This window comes from Schistocerca serialis, chromosome 5 (genome assembly GCF_023864345.2).
Source record: "Schistocerca serialis cubense isolate TAMUIC-IGC-003099 chromosome 5, iqSchSeri2.2, whole genome shotgun sequence".
In the NCBI taxonomy this organism is placed as follows: Eukaryota; Metazoa; Arthropoda; class Insecta; order Orthoptera; family Acrididae; genus Schistocerca; species Schistocerca serialis.
Genome location: NC_064642.1, coordinates 638,923,246 through 638,942,902, shown reverse-complemented (window position 1 = coordinate 638,942,902; position 19,657 = coordinate 638,923,246). Strand labels below are relative to the sequence as shown.

General features: G+C 41.2%; 1 protein-coding gene across 1 annotated transcript in view; it reads right to left on the bottom strand.

The window, feature by feature from the left end:
* LOC126480997 (glutamate receptor 1-like) overlaps positions 1-15,018 on the bottom strand; it is a 502,527-nt gene extending 487,509 nt beyond the window's left edge. Inside the window, exon 1 of the mRNA XM_050104443.1 lies at positions 14,863-15,018. Coding sequence (XP_049960400.1) covers positions 14,863-14,950 — 88 coding nt within the window. The 5' untranslated portion in view covers positions 14,951-15,018. The remainder of the gene's footprint in view (positions 1-14,862) is intronic.
* Positions 15,019-19,657: the final 4,639 nt, after the last annotated feature.

The window sequence follows — 19,657 nt, the reverse complement described above, 5'->3', positions numbered from 1 at the left end:
CCTTTCGTCCTTTTCTTCAGCATGGGACTATGATCACAACGAAATTGCAGACATGTTAGTGAGTTAATGTGGGTCTGCTGGTAATCTTTTCACATTATTAGGGATTCAGTTTGCTGTCCGACTACTAAAAATACTTCTTCTCAGGAACGAGTGTATGAATGAAGTTGAAATTTATGTCACATATTATTTAATACTCCTAGGTGACGTAATAAATTGGAGCTTGTAATGAAACACTAAGCAACAAATTGCATAAAAGAAATTTAATTTCTTTACCTGTTTCGGGCACTTAGCGCCCTTCTTCGGAAGGTCATTCCTATCGCATTATTTACGTGTGTCAACAATAAAGTGCATACAGCAGACTTGTTGACTCCAACAAATAATGCGTCAGGTACAACCTTCTGAAGAAGGGCAGTAAGTGGCGGAAACGGATAAAGAAGTTAAATTTCCTTAATACGACTATTGCTTATTACTTCATATATACGACTACAGAAGTTGAGGATGGATAAAATATTGAAGTTTCTAATTCAATGCAATCACAGGACGCAGGAAATTACGGCACACATTTTCATACTCAAAAACTAAGTCATTAAAACCTACAGGATAATTCGCACTGACAATCGTGAAATTTGGCAAGAAGCAAGAAGTAAAATAAAAAGAGCGTAAACTGTTAATTTGTAAGTATATACACGAGAAAAATATTTTTGTGGTCATTTATTAACCGACCGTCTGTGCGTCCTTGTGATAGGAGCTCTTTTTCTCAGACGTTATCTTCCCTACGTCGGTATCAGTAACAGACGAAACTCGTTGAGATACTTTTCTACATTGTTGAAGTGGATATTACCCCAACAGTAATTCCAAGAAAATGTGAACTTGGACTACGTGAAATGAAACTTCCTGGCAGATTAAAACTGTGTGCCCGACCGAGACTCGAACTCGGGAGTCCCGAGTTCGAGTCTCGGTCGGGCACACAGTTTTAATCTGCCAGGAAGTTTCATATCAGCGCACACTCCGCTGCAGAGTGAAAATCTCATTCTATGTAAAATGAGTTTATCGTAACGGAAAACAGTTGATATTCTGCAATATTTTGACCCTTGTACTATTTGAAATAGGTGGCGTCGACCAAGTTATCCGGACATATTGATCGTGTCCTATAACAGAAGACGTTAACATCCCCTGGCATTAAAAGTGGTGTTTATCGCCAGTTTTAGCATACAAAGTGTCTGCCATGTAAGCAGGAGATCCCGGACATGTCCGAAAGAACAGATACCATCTTAGTAAATATGTAGTGAAGGCTCACCGGCCACTTGACCATCTTCTTCTTCTGTGCGAATGCACAAACAGTGCCCGAACTCTTACGGGAATCGGCAACGCGCCGCGAGTAATAAGTATAATGGGCGGGGGCACTACGAATGTATTGCGGGACAATACGTTGAGCAAGTGAGTTTCGCGGGAGGCGTGCCAGAGATAAATCCCTGCAGTCGCGCTATCCTCTGTGTCCTCGGTGGCTCAGATGGATAGAGCGTCCGCCATGTAAGCAGGAGATCCCGGGTTCGAGTCCCGGTCGGGGCACACATTTTCATCTGTCCCCGTTGACGTATGTCAACGCCTGTAAGCAGCTAAGGGTGTTCATTTCATTGTAATTTAATCTACGAGTATTTGGAAACGTCTGATATCAACTTGAAAAGTATTCCCTAGGCATGGAAACAACTCAATAAATATTCCATACGCTCCTCTTGCCACAGAAAGGCGCAGCCATTTGCTGCCAAACAAATATTTACCTGTTTTTGGGCAACTGTTTCTAAAAATGACAAAGAAGCATTAAATGATACCTTCAAGCACGCACGTAGCAGTATCTGATGAGAAATTACGACACACTCATTAATGGATTAAATCCGGTTTTCACCGCTCTCGTGGATTGATCTTAGTTTCTTAGTTGCTAGGTATGGGTTCAGATTCCATATCCGTCAATTATTTTAAACATACAGGAACAGATCTCCTTTTTCTCTAATAATGCCAAGTGAAAAACATCAGGCTGCACCGTAGCTCAGAACCCACATTATTAACATCATATCCCTTCGCTACCGGCTGGGACAGAGGCGGAATTCGAGGTAATCAGAAACTCTGTCAGCAGCGAACTTCCTTATGACAGAAACTTTATTTTATGTAATGAACCAATGGTCACTTCAGGCCTCTTGTTTTATTTTCATCTGACCCACAGGGAACGACATAGTTCGGTCAATTCGTTGTTTTCCCCAAGACTGCAAGCTCCTATAAGTCTTCTCGAAACCCACATATGTGGCTCGAATCCCGGTCCAGCACAAAAATATTAATCGTTTCCTTTCTTTTCAAGCCTCGCATATGCACACCGAATCACTAGTGATAAATAATTTTCATTTTTAAGGGCTCTTCATGTGTTGTCAACAGTAACAATAGATGCCTTTATTGCTCGTCAAACATGCACACATCTAACTGTTAGAGAACAAACAATTCGCGGATAGAAAACAACGGCGGTAGGTGCAGGGTTCGGTACTCGGTCAAGCAAAATATTGTATCCTCATTTCAAATTAGAATATCTCTCTGCTGGTGAAAAAATTCCATATCTAACATTAGATTTTACTTAGTTAACAATCTCATCACGTGCTAGGTTCGAGTCCCATCATAAAATTTTACACCATAGCGCTCTGTTTTAAACAGGCGCAAGCTTTGTTACTTGAAACTATATTAAACGTTTTCCGTTGTTAGTTAAAAGGGACGTAAGGGTCTTAACAAGATTCCATGCAGAGCACAGAAATGTTCAAGTTCAGGTCTGTTAACTGGTGATCGTGAAAAGTTCGATATTCGACAACTCTTCACGCCTAGTCCGCAATGACGAACATTACTATGCTCTAGTGTTGGTCATTCACGAAAGCTTTGCTTAGTTCCAATGGCTATACGTGCTTGGTTTCAATACAGATGCAGAACAAAAATATTCGTCATGTTGTTTAAGCTTTAGACATAGCGGGATAGCCGAGCGGTCTAGGGCGCCTTGTCACGGTCCGAGCGGTTCTTTCCGTCGGAGGTGAGAGTACTCCCTCGGGCATGGGTGTGTGTGTGTCGTCTTTAGTTTAAGTTAGTTGAAGTTAGATTAAGTAGTGTGTAAGCTTAAGGACCGATGACCTCAGCAGTTTGGTCCCATAAGATCTTACCACAAATTTCCCATTTCCCATATGGACAAATAATTGCTCAGCCAAGGGTACAGAGAGATTACTGCAGATACGATGTTAATTTTGAGGTTTTCATCGAGCCCTTGCCGCTGTTAGCAGCTGGTTGGTTCAAAATCCAGTTTATGACAAACCACTCATATCAGGAACGACGTTTCACAGGTGTGGGATAACGTTTTAAACACCAAAATTCTTCCAATTATTAGAGAAACTTGACTCAAAATTTCATGTTTTCAAAAATAATTCATTTTGCCCAGAGATTGGTGGGATGACTTGTGACGGAGTTTTTCAGCTTAGATTCTAGTGTGGGTGTAATTATTTAGAAATGTGACTTTCTGTAATAAAACTGAGTTCATAAGCGTTAAGACCGTCTCATCTCCAATGACGCGTTTCCTAGAATTTGAAACATCATGGTACTGACTTCATCTGGATTGATTACCTTAGAGAAAAGTGTTCTCTAGTGATCTATTGTGATATCCTATGTGTATAGTCATTGACTGTACTGCAAAGAGGTCACAGGATCTGCAAGACAGCTATGTTATTTGGGCTGAAAGCAAATCAGACGGTATGCGATTCATGTCGTTCAGGTAGTTTTGGGTATGACCTCCTGAGCACTTTAATTCGTTTGTAATGCTGCCGAGATGACGATCTCCCGATGCTAGTAATATTTCCTTGAAGATTTTGTCTCTGTGCAGCTGAGTAAATGCAATTTACGTTAGACTATATTGTATTCTGAGCTGCTATAGCGTTACGCTGCTGGTAGTAGTGTAGTTTCACCATCAGAAAAGTAAGCGAACACGTAGTGTATGTTTTCTTAATAAACTGAGACGAAATATTAACACATTTAAACCTTTAAACATATGTATGATATCACTTCAGTTCTCACTAATCACTTTTAATCAGTCAGAATGCAACATGAGCTTATCTGCCCAAGACTGGAAGATAGATCGAAGACACAGTGACGTTAAATGGAATACTTCTATAGGCTACAGGTAAATATTTGTGCATCACTAGAGAGAGACATGTATGTTTTAAACTAAAAATGGGATGAATAAATACATGGTTGAGATCTAATGTAATACAAACACTCTGAATGGTTTCTGATTGCATACAAAAACGGTGTCAAGCGTCTGGTGGTTTAAGGGGTCCGTTGCAATTCCTATGAATATAGCGACAAGTACTGACATTTATTGCCAGCAACGCAAACGCGTTATTACCGTCTCTGATGAAAAACGACCGAGTGAGCAGCATAAAGTGCTGCAACTATACGACACTGCATGAACGCTTGCCAATAACATGACGAAAGCAGTTATCCAGTAACTTGGTTAGGGGGTGTTTCACATATCTCGCGCCCATGTTTCCACATTTTCAGCTTTTCTGCACTTTATGGTCCTACAAGGACAATCAGTTACCCTTGATGTAGAAATTAATATTTTTCTGTGTAACAAAATGGTACACCTACAGCAGTTCTTACGATTTTATTTATTTTATGGCTACAAGTACGCTATTTTCAGGCCTCAACTGCCACTGAGTGAGGTTATCTCCTATAATGTACACGATTCCATCAGTGGCTATCATCTATGAACTGACTTTGGTAGCCTACCTGTAAAAACCATGTTGTGTCTCCAACCATCACACAACATCGTTGTTACAAGTAGTTTGCGAAAAGGAGTTCATAGATGTTGGCCACTGATGGAATCGTGTGTACGATTGGAGATAAACCCTCAGCGTCAATTAAGACCAGAAGATGGTGTACAGAAATACCAAAGCTGGTAGCCATATAATAAATAACATGTAAAAGACGTCTGTAGGTGTTCCATTTTATAACATAAGTGAACAGCCGAAGTCTCTCAAACCTCCAATCAGAAAAATGGACCTCCATTTTTTTTTTAATTTTATTTCTGTGGTATGATGTCGTTCGTCTTTCCGGGAAGGTCGGTTTCACCATCCGCAATGTTTTAGGCATATTTCAAAAATTTGTGTCTATTTTTCAAGTGGTGATGGGAGCCAATGTGATGAATCACCACGTAATTTACCTATTCCGCCTGAAACCTGTTATCAGACTTGTTGCTGCGTCATGATGTTGCAATTTCAAATATTTCGCGCTACGGCTGTGTGTACAGTCCCCTTCGTCGCCTAGTACAAAGTTTGACATTTAGAAACGGAACTCATGAACGCTCTTCCAGGTAGCGCAAAAATAACACCGCCGATACTGGTATAATTTTTTAATCCGGTTATAGTGAAATGTCAGTCGTTATTAACAACAGCCTCCAGCGTCACGACACGTGGGCGTGGCAGCCTGCCCGCGAATAACCATAATGACCGCGGACGCACGTGCGTGCGGCCACGTAACACGCAGCACTTCCGAAATTCGCGCTGGGCCGTGGCGAGATTGTACCCGCGACGCATTTACATCGAGGCGGAGGAGCTGTGCTCTGGTGAGACGACCGAGGAATAAAATGACAGAGAGAGAGAGAGAGAGAGAGAGAGAGACAGAGAGGGAGATCGGTGCTTCACCTCTCCCATTTGCCTTGACTCTCGGCCAATCAGCGAAGCCCTTTGGGCGACCCCGCCGCTAGCTTCGCCTCGGCCCGACTGTCGCAAATAAAATTACTCGCCCCCTGACACTGGCTGCGCCGCTCCGCCCCGACGAAAGAGCCGCCGGCCGCGTCTTTAGCCGCAGTTCTGCTCCTGCCGGCTCGTCACAGTCAACTCGCCCTCGTGCCTTTGTGGCGGGCGACAAGGAGGACTTCTTTCGAACCGGCAGTTCCTCCACCCTTAATAGAGACACGAAACCGGATGACCTCGAAGGGGAAGAACACTCTGGCCCTACATTACATGTTTTCGTTACACGAGACGAGGAATTATCAATTCTCCTCCGATCTAATACACCAGATCATGCATATAAAATTGTCTTTGACGGGGTATGGAAAATAAGACCAAATTACGTTAATAGAAATTGTAAGTATTCCATTCAAACTTCGAGTTTACAAACAGTAAGGGTTCTTGAAATTGCAACGATCGAAGATTAAGGCCCTGTTGGCGTCCGTAAAAGATTATCTTAGTTTGCGTAAGGCTGGGGTCTATCGTATTTCTTGCAGTTGTGGTATGTCATATATTGGTCAGACAATCAGGACTGTGGAAGACCAGTGTATTGAACATAAGCGTCACACACGCTTACAACAGCCGAGCAAATCCGCTATTGCAGAAAATTGCCTTGACACCGTCATCCTATGGAATACAACAACACGGAGATTCTGGCTTGCACGTCCAGCTATTGGGACAGTGTTATTAAGGAAGCTGTTGAAATAAGACTATCAATCAACCTTATTAACAGAGATGGTGGATTTTCTTTAAATGCTGCTTGGAATCCGGCTCTGTCTCTCATCAAATAACAGAGGGACATAATTAGTGCTACCTCACGTGTTGATTAATAGTAACTATCGATATTTCTGATGTTGGTTATCTTTGGTTGTGTTGACACTTGTTCTGTGTGTGGCGTCTTCCTTGTTTGTCCTCTGTGAACCGAGTTATTAAATTTGCTTGCACGTTTTTTCTTCCTTGCAGTTGTGCCTTGAGAATGGCTGGGTGTGCTGCTGTCGAAATATCGGCGGTGTTCGACGACGTCACCCGGCAGCAAACCCGTAAGTTATTTGAACATTCGATTCGCCGGGAAAAGTTAAGGTCTCACAGGGATGTATGTGTTTACATCCAGGATTTACTTCCAAATCTCTGCATCGATTTTAACCAAACTTTTCACGGAAACAACAGGCCTCACGAATATCATCACTGTGGGGTTTATAACGGCCTAGCTCCAATATGAAAGGAAATGGGGCAAAACTGTATTTTTTCCTGGTCCTTGCGTAGAGGCTGCCCTGCAGAACAGGCTTTTGTTGGAACATTACCAGCCTGACAAATCAACCCGTCAAGTAGGGCAGCCTACATGTCAGGAGCAAGATATTGTTTCTGGGCCCTGCCATGTAGGCTGCTTTTCATGACAGACGTGTTGTGTTCTAGTACTGTTGGCCTGGTTACCCGCTTTCCATGGCGACCTGTATGAGAGTGACAATAAATGACTATCGAGGCCTTGACGCGAAACCTTCCCTGCATGGCAAGCATGTTATAGGAGCAGTATAATTCTGCTTTATTAAACTTGTATAGCAGCAGCTATACATATTGATGAACACAATAGAGGAGGGATTGAGATTGATAGAGGAGAGGATGGACGTGTGGGGGAGAAGGAAATGGATAGAGATTGGGGCGGAGGGGAGAGGCATGTAGCAGGGGGAATATGTAGATGGGTAGTGGGCAGGTTGAAAGAGAAAACGGGGAACTGGAAATGAAAAAAAGAGAGGGAGGAGAGAGAGGGAGGAAGATATGGTCGGTGGAGGAAATGGAAAGCGAGGTGGAGGTGGAGATGAAGAGACAGAAAGAGTGGGGAGGAGGCGTTAGAGGTAGGATGATGAGGACAGAGAGAGAGAAAAAGAGATGGACAAAGACAGGATGGAGGAGATGTGTCTAACACATATGAGGGCGAAGCATTGGGGAAAGGGCTAGCGCATTAAGAAATTAAAGTCTCCTGCGAACTTTTTCATTTTGTCTGTGAAGGTTAACCTCAGGAAGTACGTTAGGGACTTAGAAACAGAATGATTCACAAAGAAAGGTGGTGTATACAATTTATTGTTTATAGTAACAATCTGTGTGTAACATATGGACTGTTATCTGTTCCATATTTAACTGGTATTTGGAGTAACATCTTGTGAAAATGATGGGAGTTATGGACTAGTCGGATAGAGAGGAGGCGGCATCCACTTGGAAAAGTGGTACTTTAATAACGGCTGAAACACCCGAGAACAGCGAATGTTGACCAGATGCCGTACCATATATTCTGTACATACTGTAAATTGAAGTCACCAGCTGAATTTTTCAGTCTGTATGTGAGGGTTAATTTCAGGAAATACTATAAGGATCTCAGTATGGTTTTCACAAGTAGACAGATTGATTCACGTAGAAAGTTTATGTAAACCACTCTATAAAGTTTACAGTGGAGGTGTTCTGTCTGCATACGAAGACCAGTCTCAGAAACCACCGCAGGAATTTCGATACGCTCTTGACTAACAGATTAATTGGTTACTGAAGAAGTTTTGCGCATATTATTACATATTTTGCACAAGTTGTCAGGCGGTAGATATGTACTTAGTGTTACGTATGGGTTCCCAATGTAGATCGCGAGTAAATTACAAAATAAATAATATTCATGTCGTCCGGACGCAACAATTTACATTTAAGAAGTCAGTGTGGAAACGAGGGAAAAATTTGTCAAAACGTTGATCCAAAAACGAAGTGTCGGAGATGAGTCTGTTGCGAAGGGGACACCATGACGACTAGATAGAAAAGCCAATAAGGATGTTGTGATAGAAACCATACAGTAAATAAGTCGCGTGAGTGCTATTAACGAAGAACGAAAGTAGTTCTTGGTAGTTTATTGAAACGAAAAACGAGAAGGATTGAAGAGTCACCGAAAAAAGCCGGTTTATTATTTCGCATTTTGAATTAATTCGCTACAGAAAGTTCTAAATATGTGAACAGATCATGCAACGAGTATCTGACAACGAGCGATATAGGATTTAATAAGAAACAAGCTTAGTTTTTAACGTCACGTTGACATCATCGCAGCTCTTAAGGACTGCGTTCTGCCTTAGTTCGACAGAAGTGGGTGGAAGTGTGTGTGTGTGCGTGTGTGTGTGTGTGTGTGTGTGTGTGTGTCAGAGAGAGAGAGAGAGAGAGAGAGAGAGAGAGAGACAGAATGGGCCGCTGGGAATTGGGTGAGCTTTCACCTGAAACCAAAAACGCGGTGGGCAGACAGACTCGTCGTGAGCCTCTGTTCTGCCTCCCTTGTCCAAAAGACCCACCTAATGTCCTACGATGCTGAAAACAATTACATCTGAAATTTAATAGCTAATGTGTGTACAATGCTCATTGGCAAGTGATTCTGTAGCACCTCTCGCAGAAGGCGTAGTAAGTTTTTATTGTAATTAGTACATATTATGCAGTAAAATCTGGAGGGGCGTCTTGCCGCAAGAAATATTTTATCACATTAACATCCCATGAAAAAAATTCATACGCAGTACATATTACGCTTGTCTCTTACAATAGGTGCCACATTCATTATCTTCTCTCTGCTTACTTTATTTATTTTGTTTGTTAGCCAGATTTTTAAGTTCATCAAGTCAATATTCTCTTTTGATTTACTCGTATTTTTCATCATTTTTGTCTAAATAAATAAATTGATAATCTTCAACTCTGCGTTACATCCTTCAGATCTATTTGATTTTACACTTTCAACTGGAGTTGCGGGTTTTGTGGCTTCTGTAGACGATTCGTCAGGTAATCTACTTTACGCACACTCTTGTTAGAAATTTGAGCGTCTTTTCTCACCTTTCAACGTCAAAAAACTTTTTGTTGTCCAGAACCACAATGGAGGGCTTCCTTTTTGTTATTTAGTCTATTAATTCCTTAATATCAAGCGGCATTACATCTTTATCAAATTTAATCTACGTCACTACTTCTGAAACTGTTATTTTACTTTATATGCCTAAGTGCATTTACTTGGAACAGAATTAAAGATGTAGAAGTGCGTAGTACCCATAATAAAGGCCATGATATGATGTCCTCAACACGCCGTATCCTGTAGGAAACCAACTTGATCATTTCCTTTAAACTGGCTTCACGTATGTGATAAAACATTTCTACGTATATCATCAGGAGGTGTTTAAAGTTTCTAATGCTCCACTAATCGTCTGCAACGTATTTGGCAGCGATAAGCTCAAGCATCGCTGCCACTTCAGTCAAGTTGTAAGTGTAATAAGTGAGAAAACCAGAGAATTAGCAATCCTCTTTCTTTCTGAGTACATGGAAAGGTGGGAGACTGATCTGTTCCATACCACAAATTCCAGTACATCTCTGGATTGGATTTCAGCTCAAAACATTATCTACGTGTTAACGTTTACGTTTTTTAGCGGATTTTGTGGGCATTTTAGAAGATCCATGTGAAGAGCTGTATAGAAAGAGCTGCGTTGCGTTCAACGGCATTCCTTGTGGCATGGGAACTCATGCTAGAATCATTACATTCAGCGCGATAAATATACAACTAGCTATTCTGCATTTATGCAGACGAGGTGATTTGGAATCGGTGACCTGACGTTTCCGACTCACTGCCGGAGTTATCTTCATGCAGAAGTCTCCGATAAATAGGTACATGCTCGGGATTTTGTGCTCTCTCACCTCCCTAGGGAATTTTAATCGACAATCGAGTACTCGACTTTTAGTAAATGATTTTCGTTACTTGAATGTCTACACGTTTCCTCAGTGACAACAGCGCATTAGTTCGTTGCATATTGCGTGCATGTACATTAGTATGCAAATATCCCCAACATTCTGAGAATTTGTGTAACATTGCTAAATAGGGTGCTACTAGGACAGTACGTTATCCAAGCCATCTGCATAGAATAAAAGTTAAGGATTCTCAATGCCCCGAAGAAGCTTTCGAATTAGCTGGCCTGAAGAACATAATTGTGGCACAAAAACCTTGCAGGAAAGAGCAGGAAGATTTACAAAAGGAAAACAAGAAATAAGAGTAGCACTCCGACTTCAGTGTATATTCTATTACTTGGAAGAAGTTATGCAATTTACAAATCTTCAGTGTTCTGTTTGTTTCAGGCCAATATATTTTTCTTGTTTTGCTAATGCCTGTGTCCTGCATGTTTTACAGGGTCTGCATGTTTAAGTCATATTTGGCATAGGTAATTTTAAGGGGTGGCCGGATGCCTTCCTGCAGCCACCCCCCCCCCTTCCCCCCCCCCCCCCCCCCCCCCCTGGATGGAACTGGTGGACCCCAGCTGTCTGCGTCTAGTGTAAACCACGGAAAGTGTGCAAATGTCTTCGAGGCGTGTAACTGAGGCGGGGCGTGGGGACCAGCCAAGTATTTACCTAGTGGTATGTGGAGGAAAACCGCCTAAAAGCCACCTCCAGGCTGGCCAGCACACCGGCATTCGTCGTTAATCCGCCGGGTGGATTCGATTCAGGGCCGGCGCGCCTACCCCGAGTCCAGGAAGCAATGCTTTAGCGCTCTCCGCTAACCTGTAGGGTCAGGTCAACATATTTTTCATAAATTAATAAATACTCTCGACCCATTCAACCAAACAAAACGAAGTGTAAACGAATTCTACTGTTTGTTGTTGGTAGAGAAGAACTACCAGTAAATATGCAGCGTTGATACAATGTTATATTTTATACTTTTACTATCAGTGTTGTTAAATACGCTAGTTTTGTAGTTGGATTAACCGAGGCCAAGAAATATGGGATACGTTTTAGTTACACGAAGTGGTATTGTCATTAAAGAGTAGAAACTCTGTCCTCATTTGTTAATTGGTGAAACTATGAAGACACTGTCAGATAAATAAGATTTGATTTATCTAATGGTTATAGATAAGCTGAACATTGAGTACATAATTCCTGTAAGATAAAATGAAAGTTCATCCAGAAACTGCCGACCTCTAGGCATATGTAATTCTTATTTATTTATGTAACGTGGAACCAGTTAATTCAAAGCTACATCCGTGTGGAACGGATCGTGTTGCAGTGATTGGAGCTCACTGAAATTAACAGAAAAGTAGAAATATATTTTTAAGACACGACTACTTAAACCGAGCGAGGCTACGCAGTGGTCAGCGCACGTGACTCGCATTCTGGAATACGATGATTCGAAATCCCGTCTGACCACTGACGTTTAGGTTACAGTGGATTTCTAAATCCCTTAACGCAAATTCCGGGATGGTACCTTCTGCATTCTTCCCTCCTTCGGGCCGTTGTCCAATGCCGACGTCTTTGACGAGACGTTAAACACTAGTTTTCTTTCTTCGAATGCTCAATAGTCATATGCAGGAACATGTTACGTGCGAATGAATAATTCAGCTCCACTTGATCGTGTGGTGAAGCTACTTATGTAAAGAGGAGTCACGCTTTCTTCAGTGACCGGGTATTTTTTATATTATCTATGGCTTTCCAAAATCATTCCAAACTAATGACTGCGTGACCCTCACTAATTTGGACCAGCGACGTGTTTTCTTTGGTTGTTATTATCCAGATTTCTGAAATTAAGTAACGTATGACAGTCATTTAATATTATCAATGTAATTTTAATTTTGGTATTTTATAATATACTGCTTTTTACTTTAAATGTCTATAAATGCAATGACATCCATTGGATCATGTTTTTTGGCGTACTAATACTGGTAAAACTAAATTAAATTTGTGAAAGGCATCACGGATGTATATCCAGAACCGTTTCATATATAGAAAAGAACGGTTCAAAAACTGAAATGGAAGTTTAGGCAAGTAAAGTCGCGAGAACATCATTGTACAACAACTTCTCAGAGCATTAGCAAATAACAGTCTTATGATGCAACTTGAGTTTCGAAAAACAGAACTGTATTTGAACAAACAGCTTTCCAGAGCCCCATTGGAAGAAGAATATTTTGATATGATGTTTGTTGCCGTTTCCCGTGGGGCACTGAGCCAGAAAAGCGAAGTTCGTTCATGTAAACATTAAATAAAGTGATGTTTGTTTGGAGCCCCAGCATTTTTAAATTATTCTTTCAATTTTCGTAGAAGTCAGGAGTAATGAATTAAGATGGTGGCACGATACAACATGCCCACGGCATCAGATTCCAGCGTTTATGTTTCCACCACGAGTAGTGCGTGTGCATCGTCAAAAGCAACAGAATAGTTACTGAACCAGAATATCTGTCCCATCAATTTGGATCGGCATTGGAAGCTTTGTACAGGAAGCTACGCTGTATAAAATGTTACTAATGACTGTATGACACTTCTGTTATGGAATGTCTCTGATGACCTAGACGACGACGTCACAAACAAGTATCGTTGTGGCTTCCATTTTTTTCTTAAAGACATTGATGCAAGCTAGCTTGACGAAAGCGAGAGTTTTGTTTTGTAATAAACATCAATGAAATTCAGTCATTTGACTCCCCTCAGAAAGTTACGATGATTACGTACGAAAAATCAAACAAATGACAGGAGTTTCTGTAACACGCAGTGCGTGGTTACCAGAGACTCCTTGAAGATCATAAGAGAGCAGTAGCTTGCTGTATGTTCGTCTCATCGCATCGAAATGCCACAAAAGACTCTCTACTAGCATCTCCGGCAGAACGGGTACAGCAGGAAGATTGACTTGATCTCAACCTCAGGAGTATTACCGAGATCGGATTTCCCTGCTCGTGAGTGGAGCATACTGCGTGTTTTCGATCGGTGTCACTTTTTTTATGAAACGACTCGAGTAAATACTCGTAATTGGACATCGGTAAGGAGCGAGGCAGCACTGCAGTGTACCCCCACGTATAGTGTTCAAACGGTATGGGAAACCAGGGACAAATTAAGAGAAAGAATCAAAGTATAGGGAGAAAGAATAAAAATTTAACGTTTTACGCTGAAATTGTAATTCAGTCAAAGACGGCAAAGAATGTAAAATATCCGTTCAATACGATGGACAGTGTCTTTCAACAGGGTTTTATGATCAATATCAAAAGAGTTATGCAGGCGACGCTGAGAAAATTCATTATGAAATGAAACAGTACAACTAATAAGCGAAACTTGCTATTCTGACACCGAAGCAGTGTTTCCGGGAAGTATATGAAGTGTATCCTGATGAGGTGTGAGGCATGTGCAATTAACAGAAAAGAAGTTAATAGATGGTTTGTAAAGCAAAGTGAACATAAAATTCAGTCTGGTTACAGAAAAATAATGTTTCAAATACAGAGATATTTGTTAATACTGATTATAAATTTTAATACTACGAAGTATTTTCTGATATTTGAAGTGTAGTCTAGTATGAGAGCGAAAGTTGGATGATGGATGAGAAAGAGATTAGCAGAAGGTTTGGAAACGTGGTGATAACGAAATAATACTTTACATTAAATTGTCATATCGAGTAACTGATGAAGAAGAGAACATCGGAGAAGGAGCGCTGTGTACAGGCTGACTAAAAGAAGAGATAGGTTGCTAGCATACCTTAGGAAATATCACGTACTAGCTGCTATCGTAATGGGTAGTCAGGAGAGGGGGGAGGGGTGCAGTGTGGGTGTTAAAGCTGCTTTTTGAAGACAAAAGCTTGACTAAAATATGCAGGTAAAAATGAGCAAGGATTGCAGTAGTTATGGAGATATGAAGGAAGATACGTCATACCGGCTTTGGGTTGAAGACCGCAACAACAACACTAATAACAACAGCATCCACTCATTTTTCCATCGTTTTATATTACAGGTGGCTCTTCGCTGCTTCCAAGTAGTCCGACATCTAGTTCAGACAGTGACAAGACAGTACACTTGGAAAAGATTGTTGTTTACCAAAGCCTTTCCCATCTTTATGCGAATTGGCGTTATCTCTGATTAACGCTCATTCTGGAAGAAACGGCTTGTAGTTCAGCATAAAATTTTGTGAAATGCTACACCGAGCAGCGAAATGTAACAAATGTAGGAAAATGTTAAATAGCGCCCAGCCGCACTGAAGTAGGCCGTTAACCGCTGCACGTGTACAGAGGAAACTCGAAGCAGCATTACGTCGCGAGAGCAAGCGCAGACATACTCACCGATTGGGATCTTCTCGGCAGGCGTGTGCTCGGAGAGGACGAGCAGGCAGAGCAGCGCGGGCGCGTGGCGGGCGCCGAGGAACGCCATGGCTGGCGCCGCGACGTGCTGGCGTCGGCGTCGGTGTGCCGCCCCGGCGGCGACTCGCTCAGCGGACACTCGCGCGGCTAGCCACTGCCTGACGTCATCCGCGGCCGCACAGCGGGATCTGCGCGCCCCTCGTCCCAGCAGCAGCGGCGGCCGCTGGACCGGCCGCCGACCACTTCCGAGAACATCCGAGCGCTTCCGACATGCCCCCGTAGCGCCGCTGCCGATAGAGGGCGATCTGACGAGTAAAGGGGGATGCCTCGTTGCTGCCGGTGGCTAACTGCCGAAGAGACTTTCCACTTTCGACCCGAACGCAGCAGAAAATGGGTTGGGAAATTGTCTGTTCCTTCATCCACAGCTGCCTGAATAACAACTAATTGAAATAATTTATATTGTTTCTGCACTTATAAACAAAACCACGATCAGCGATTTCACACCTTCGTAGTCGCCACGAGCACTGTGCCGTACCAAACGTGGAAAGGAGTTGAAAGGAGTGCACGAACTGAAGCTCAATGAATTTCTACTTCACTTACCTTGTGGGACGATATAAAAGCTACTGTTTGTGGACGTTCCTGAACACAGTTTATGCAGTGTACCGCGAAGCGATGCGGCTATACTGGGTGTCTCAAACTGTTTCGGTCAAACTGAATCAGAGGACAGCGGGTCCATGACTGGTTGAAATGAGATAGGGGACGAATGGTACGAAATGTTATTTACTGTTTTATGGACATAAACAGCGTACATAGCATACCAACAACGTAGCTCACGGTAACTTGTTCAAATGTGTGTGAAACCTTAAGGGACTTAACTGCTAAGGTCATCAGTCCCTAAGCTTACACACTACTTAACCTAAATTATCCTAAGGACAAACACACACACTCATGCCCGAGGGAGGCTCGAACCTCCACCGGGACGCTCACAGTAAATGTTCAAAGCGACGGCCGCCCATCTCAGTGCTTGCATGGCAACATCGCAGCCATTTCTCGAGTGAGGACAGTCCCACCACCACCCACATCATTGGCCACTTGCATCGATTCCCTGTCAACATTTCCAAGATCACCCAATTCCCTCCCCATTTGACTGGTGCAAGTTGAATGGTGCTCCTGCTGGATGTGCTTTCATACTTCTTAAAGATTGTTCTCCTAGTCATCCACGAATGGATGTGGTTTCAACACGACGATGTACTAGCCACTTCCATGTTAATGCCCGCCAGCACCCGAACAACACATACTCTCATCGTCGAAGTGGAGATCCTGCCCCGTGGCCAGCGCGATCGCCGGATCTTATTCTACATCTAATTATACATGGATACTCTGCAAATTACATTTAAGTGCCTAGCAGAGGGTTCATCGAACCATCTTCACAATTCTCTACTATTCCAGTTTCGTATAGCGCGCGGAACGAACGAACACCTATATCTTTCCGTACAAGCTCTGATTTCCCTTATTTTATCGTGGAGAATGTTTATCCTTATGTAGGTTGGTGTCAACAAAATATTTTCGCATTCAGAGGAAGAAGTTGGTGATTGGAATGTCGTGAGAAGATTCCGTCGCAACGTAAAACGCCTTTCTTTTAATGATGTCCAGCCCAAATCCTGTATCATTTCTGTGACACTATTTGTAGTTGAAAATAAATAAGCTTGCATGTTCTATATTTCAAGACTTATTGTGTTTCTATAAAATTATACATCACGAATGGTACGTGAAAAATTCTTCGTTACGTCGTTAACAGAGTACATCTGAAACCTCTGCATATATAATACACATGAATCTCGAGGTAAATTGGATAATTATTTTAAAAACATCTACCTGTAAGTGCTTCAAGTGGCTTTGAGCAAATTTAGTAACGGTTCACAAATAACAATCACGAATTTAACACCGTTGCCTTCCTAAAAGGGTCGTATAATAAGAGTATAAAAGTGTTCTCTATTTTAACTCTGAATGGTTTTCTGTAATGATTCATAAAAAGTGTTCGTATGTGATTTAGGTTTAGTATTTCATAGATTTACTACTTCATTTATAGTATGATTTCATTTCTTATAACTCACAGAATCATTAACATTAAAAATTGAACTCGACGTAGAAAAGCAATAACATAGCCTATAAAAACATGTTTTATCCTTACGTATGATTCTACTGCTACTTGTTACGACGTGGTAAGTTTCTACTTTATCACACATATTGAAAAATTCCTAATAGGCATTTCTAAACGTTAGCAGAAGCCTTCTACTGAATTTAAATTAATTTAAAACTTTATTTTCTGACGTAAATGCTCTTATTTGACCACTTAATGAAATTATCTCTTCACAAAACAATATAACTGCTTTGCTGGACTTGAAAATTTATTGCCTATGGGCATGTTACAAGTGATAAAATCATTTAAAGAATCTTCATTAGTAGTAAACAGTCTCTAACGTTTATAAACATAGAAACAGTAAACGAAGTATTGACTGTTACGTTTAATCCTCACTCTATCTACGTAATACCTTTCCACGAATACCAACAACAGTGTATTATCCGCAGTGACATTAATTTATTTTTCTGTTTAGGAACAGCGGTTTTCGCAGTTTTAGGTTTTAATTTGCTGCTTTCGACCATCTGCTACAAAATACAAGTTTTTAATTTTACAATACAAGCCTTTTAAACGACACGTCATAAAAAGTGTTATTAAATTACCTACTGAGTGACGTCTCTTATGCAGGAAAAGTCTACTACTGAAGTTATATTTCTCTAAATTTCACACTTTTGTGACCAACATGACTCAAATTGTCATGTAGAATTCGTGTTATTAACTCAATATACTGACCTGTAAATCCGTATACGTCATGAACTAAAGACAATTTTATGATTTTAGATCATATGCACGAATAAAAGGTAAATGAAGTACTGTAGAGGAACGGTAGAGTTCATAGAAGTAGGTCGTAGAAGAAGAAATGTGACATTATCGGCTGGGAGCACGTTAGGCAACATGGTGGGATTAGTGTTTCAGTTATTGCTAAAAAACTGATTATCGTGCAGTCACTCGTTGCAGGATTGTCTCAAGGTCGACACGAAACGAAAACACAGCATCTGCCACTCCTTTACTTCTTTGTACTACGTTGGTCTATTACGTTTAATCCAGTAGAGAAAGATGGTTAAAATTGATCGTGATGTCATCTATCTTTTTTATTGCATTGCAGATCTAGATTGCAACAGACAGTGCAGCTATCATCAGTGTGTTATTAGTATTCATGTAGACTGAATGTAATTATAACGACATAATCCAATCTAACTCAGGCATGTACAAGCATTAGTTTGACTAATTAATTGATCTTAATTGTAGTTGTGTGTGTGTGTGTGTGTGTGTGTGTGTGTGTGTGTGTGTGTGTGTGTGTGTGTTTGTGTGTGTGTGTGTGTGTGTGTGAGAGAGAGAGAGAGAGAGAGAGAGAGAGAGATACGTACATCGCTGTGAGGTGGTTGTATTAATGTGTGTGTTCTGATAGTATAATTGTCCTCTGAGATCGCTGACTTAAGAGACAATACTGCTAAATGCAAGAGGCACTAGGGTGTATTCGTGAGCTATTTAGTACGTCATTGAATTACATAATCTGTTGCCCATATACTTCTAGTGCATCTTGCACTCTGAGATTTCTCTTCTGTCTGTGGCAGATAATATCCAGGAACCTTAAAGTTTTCCTTTGAATGCTGTTAGAGCTCCGGTATGCATTCACCTCCAATAAATGTCTGAAAACCGTTCGTATATAACTGTCAAAGTTTTGCTAACATGAATTAAAGTAAGCATAATCCTAAAATCTGATAGGTCTGTCGATAATGTAGTCCAATAAGTAATGAATAAGAAAAGTGACGAATGCTGCAGGCACCAGCTTATATATTCATATGTAATTAGTGTGCACATACATACTGTTTAGTAATTTTGATTGCTTTTAGAATTGTATTCCACGTTCATGTGATGGTATTCTATGACAATCGCTTTTAAATTAACAGAATCCCAACATTTCTTTTCTTTTGTCTGATCAGTTTCTACGTTTCACATCCGTCCCAGCAATTCTGAAACCGTGACGCTGTATTATTTATTGTGCAAGTGTGTGTATGTCAATATTGCCATCACAGATTTTTGGTGATCCTGTACTCAATAATTGTATTTAGATGCTTGAAGTTACCTAATGCTGAAATTGTACGGTAGTTCGAAAAATGAACAAAAAACGACAGATGTAGGCGGTGTGTATTTATTCGAAATTCTATATGCTTTTTGAAAGAAAATCTTCCAATAAACCATTTTTCCTTTTCTGTCATTTAATTATGCTTCTGAAGAGCAACACAAGTCTCTTGTTATCGCTGATATGACTGTCTTCCGGTTTTATACTACGGTATGTCCAACCAGTTTGCGTTGTCTGTAGTAATAGCTATTTCACTGTGCTAGAGAGATGATTGCCTCGAGTACTACCCTATAACTTCCGCTGTGTTATTGACACCACTGGAAAGGGCTCCAACAAACAAGTTAGTTCAACAAAATGCTTCTTTATTTGCGTAACTTGCTATGGACATCCTCACGTAACATACAGTGCATACAGCTACGTTATCCCACTCCAGTCCCATCATCCAGAGACAGTGGACGTCGGGTTGCTTTCTGTCAAAATGACATGACCGGTTTTCTTCCCTCTTCGTCTGAAGTTCAGGATATCCCAAGTGTCTGATTTACTCTCCGCTAGTG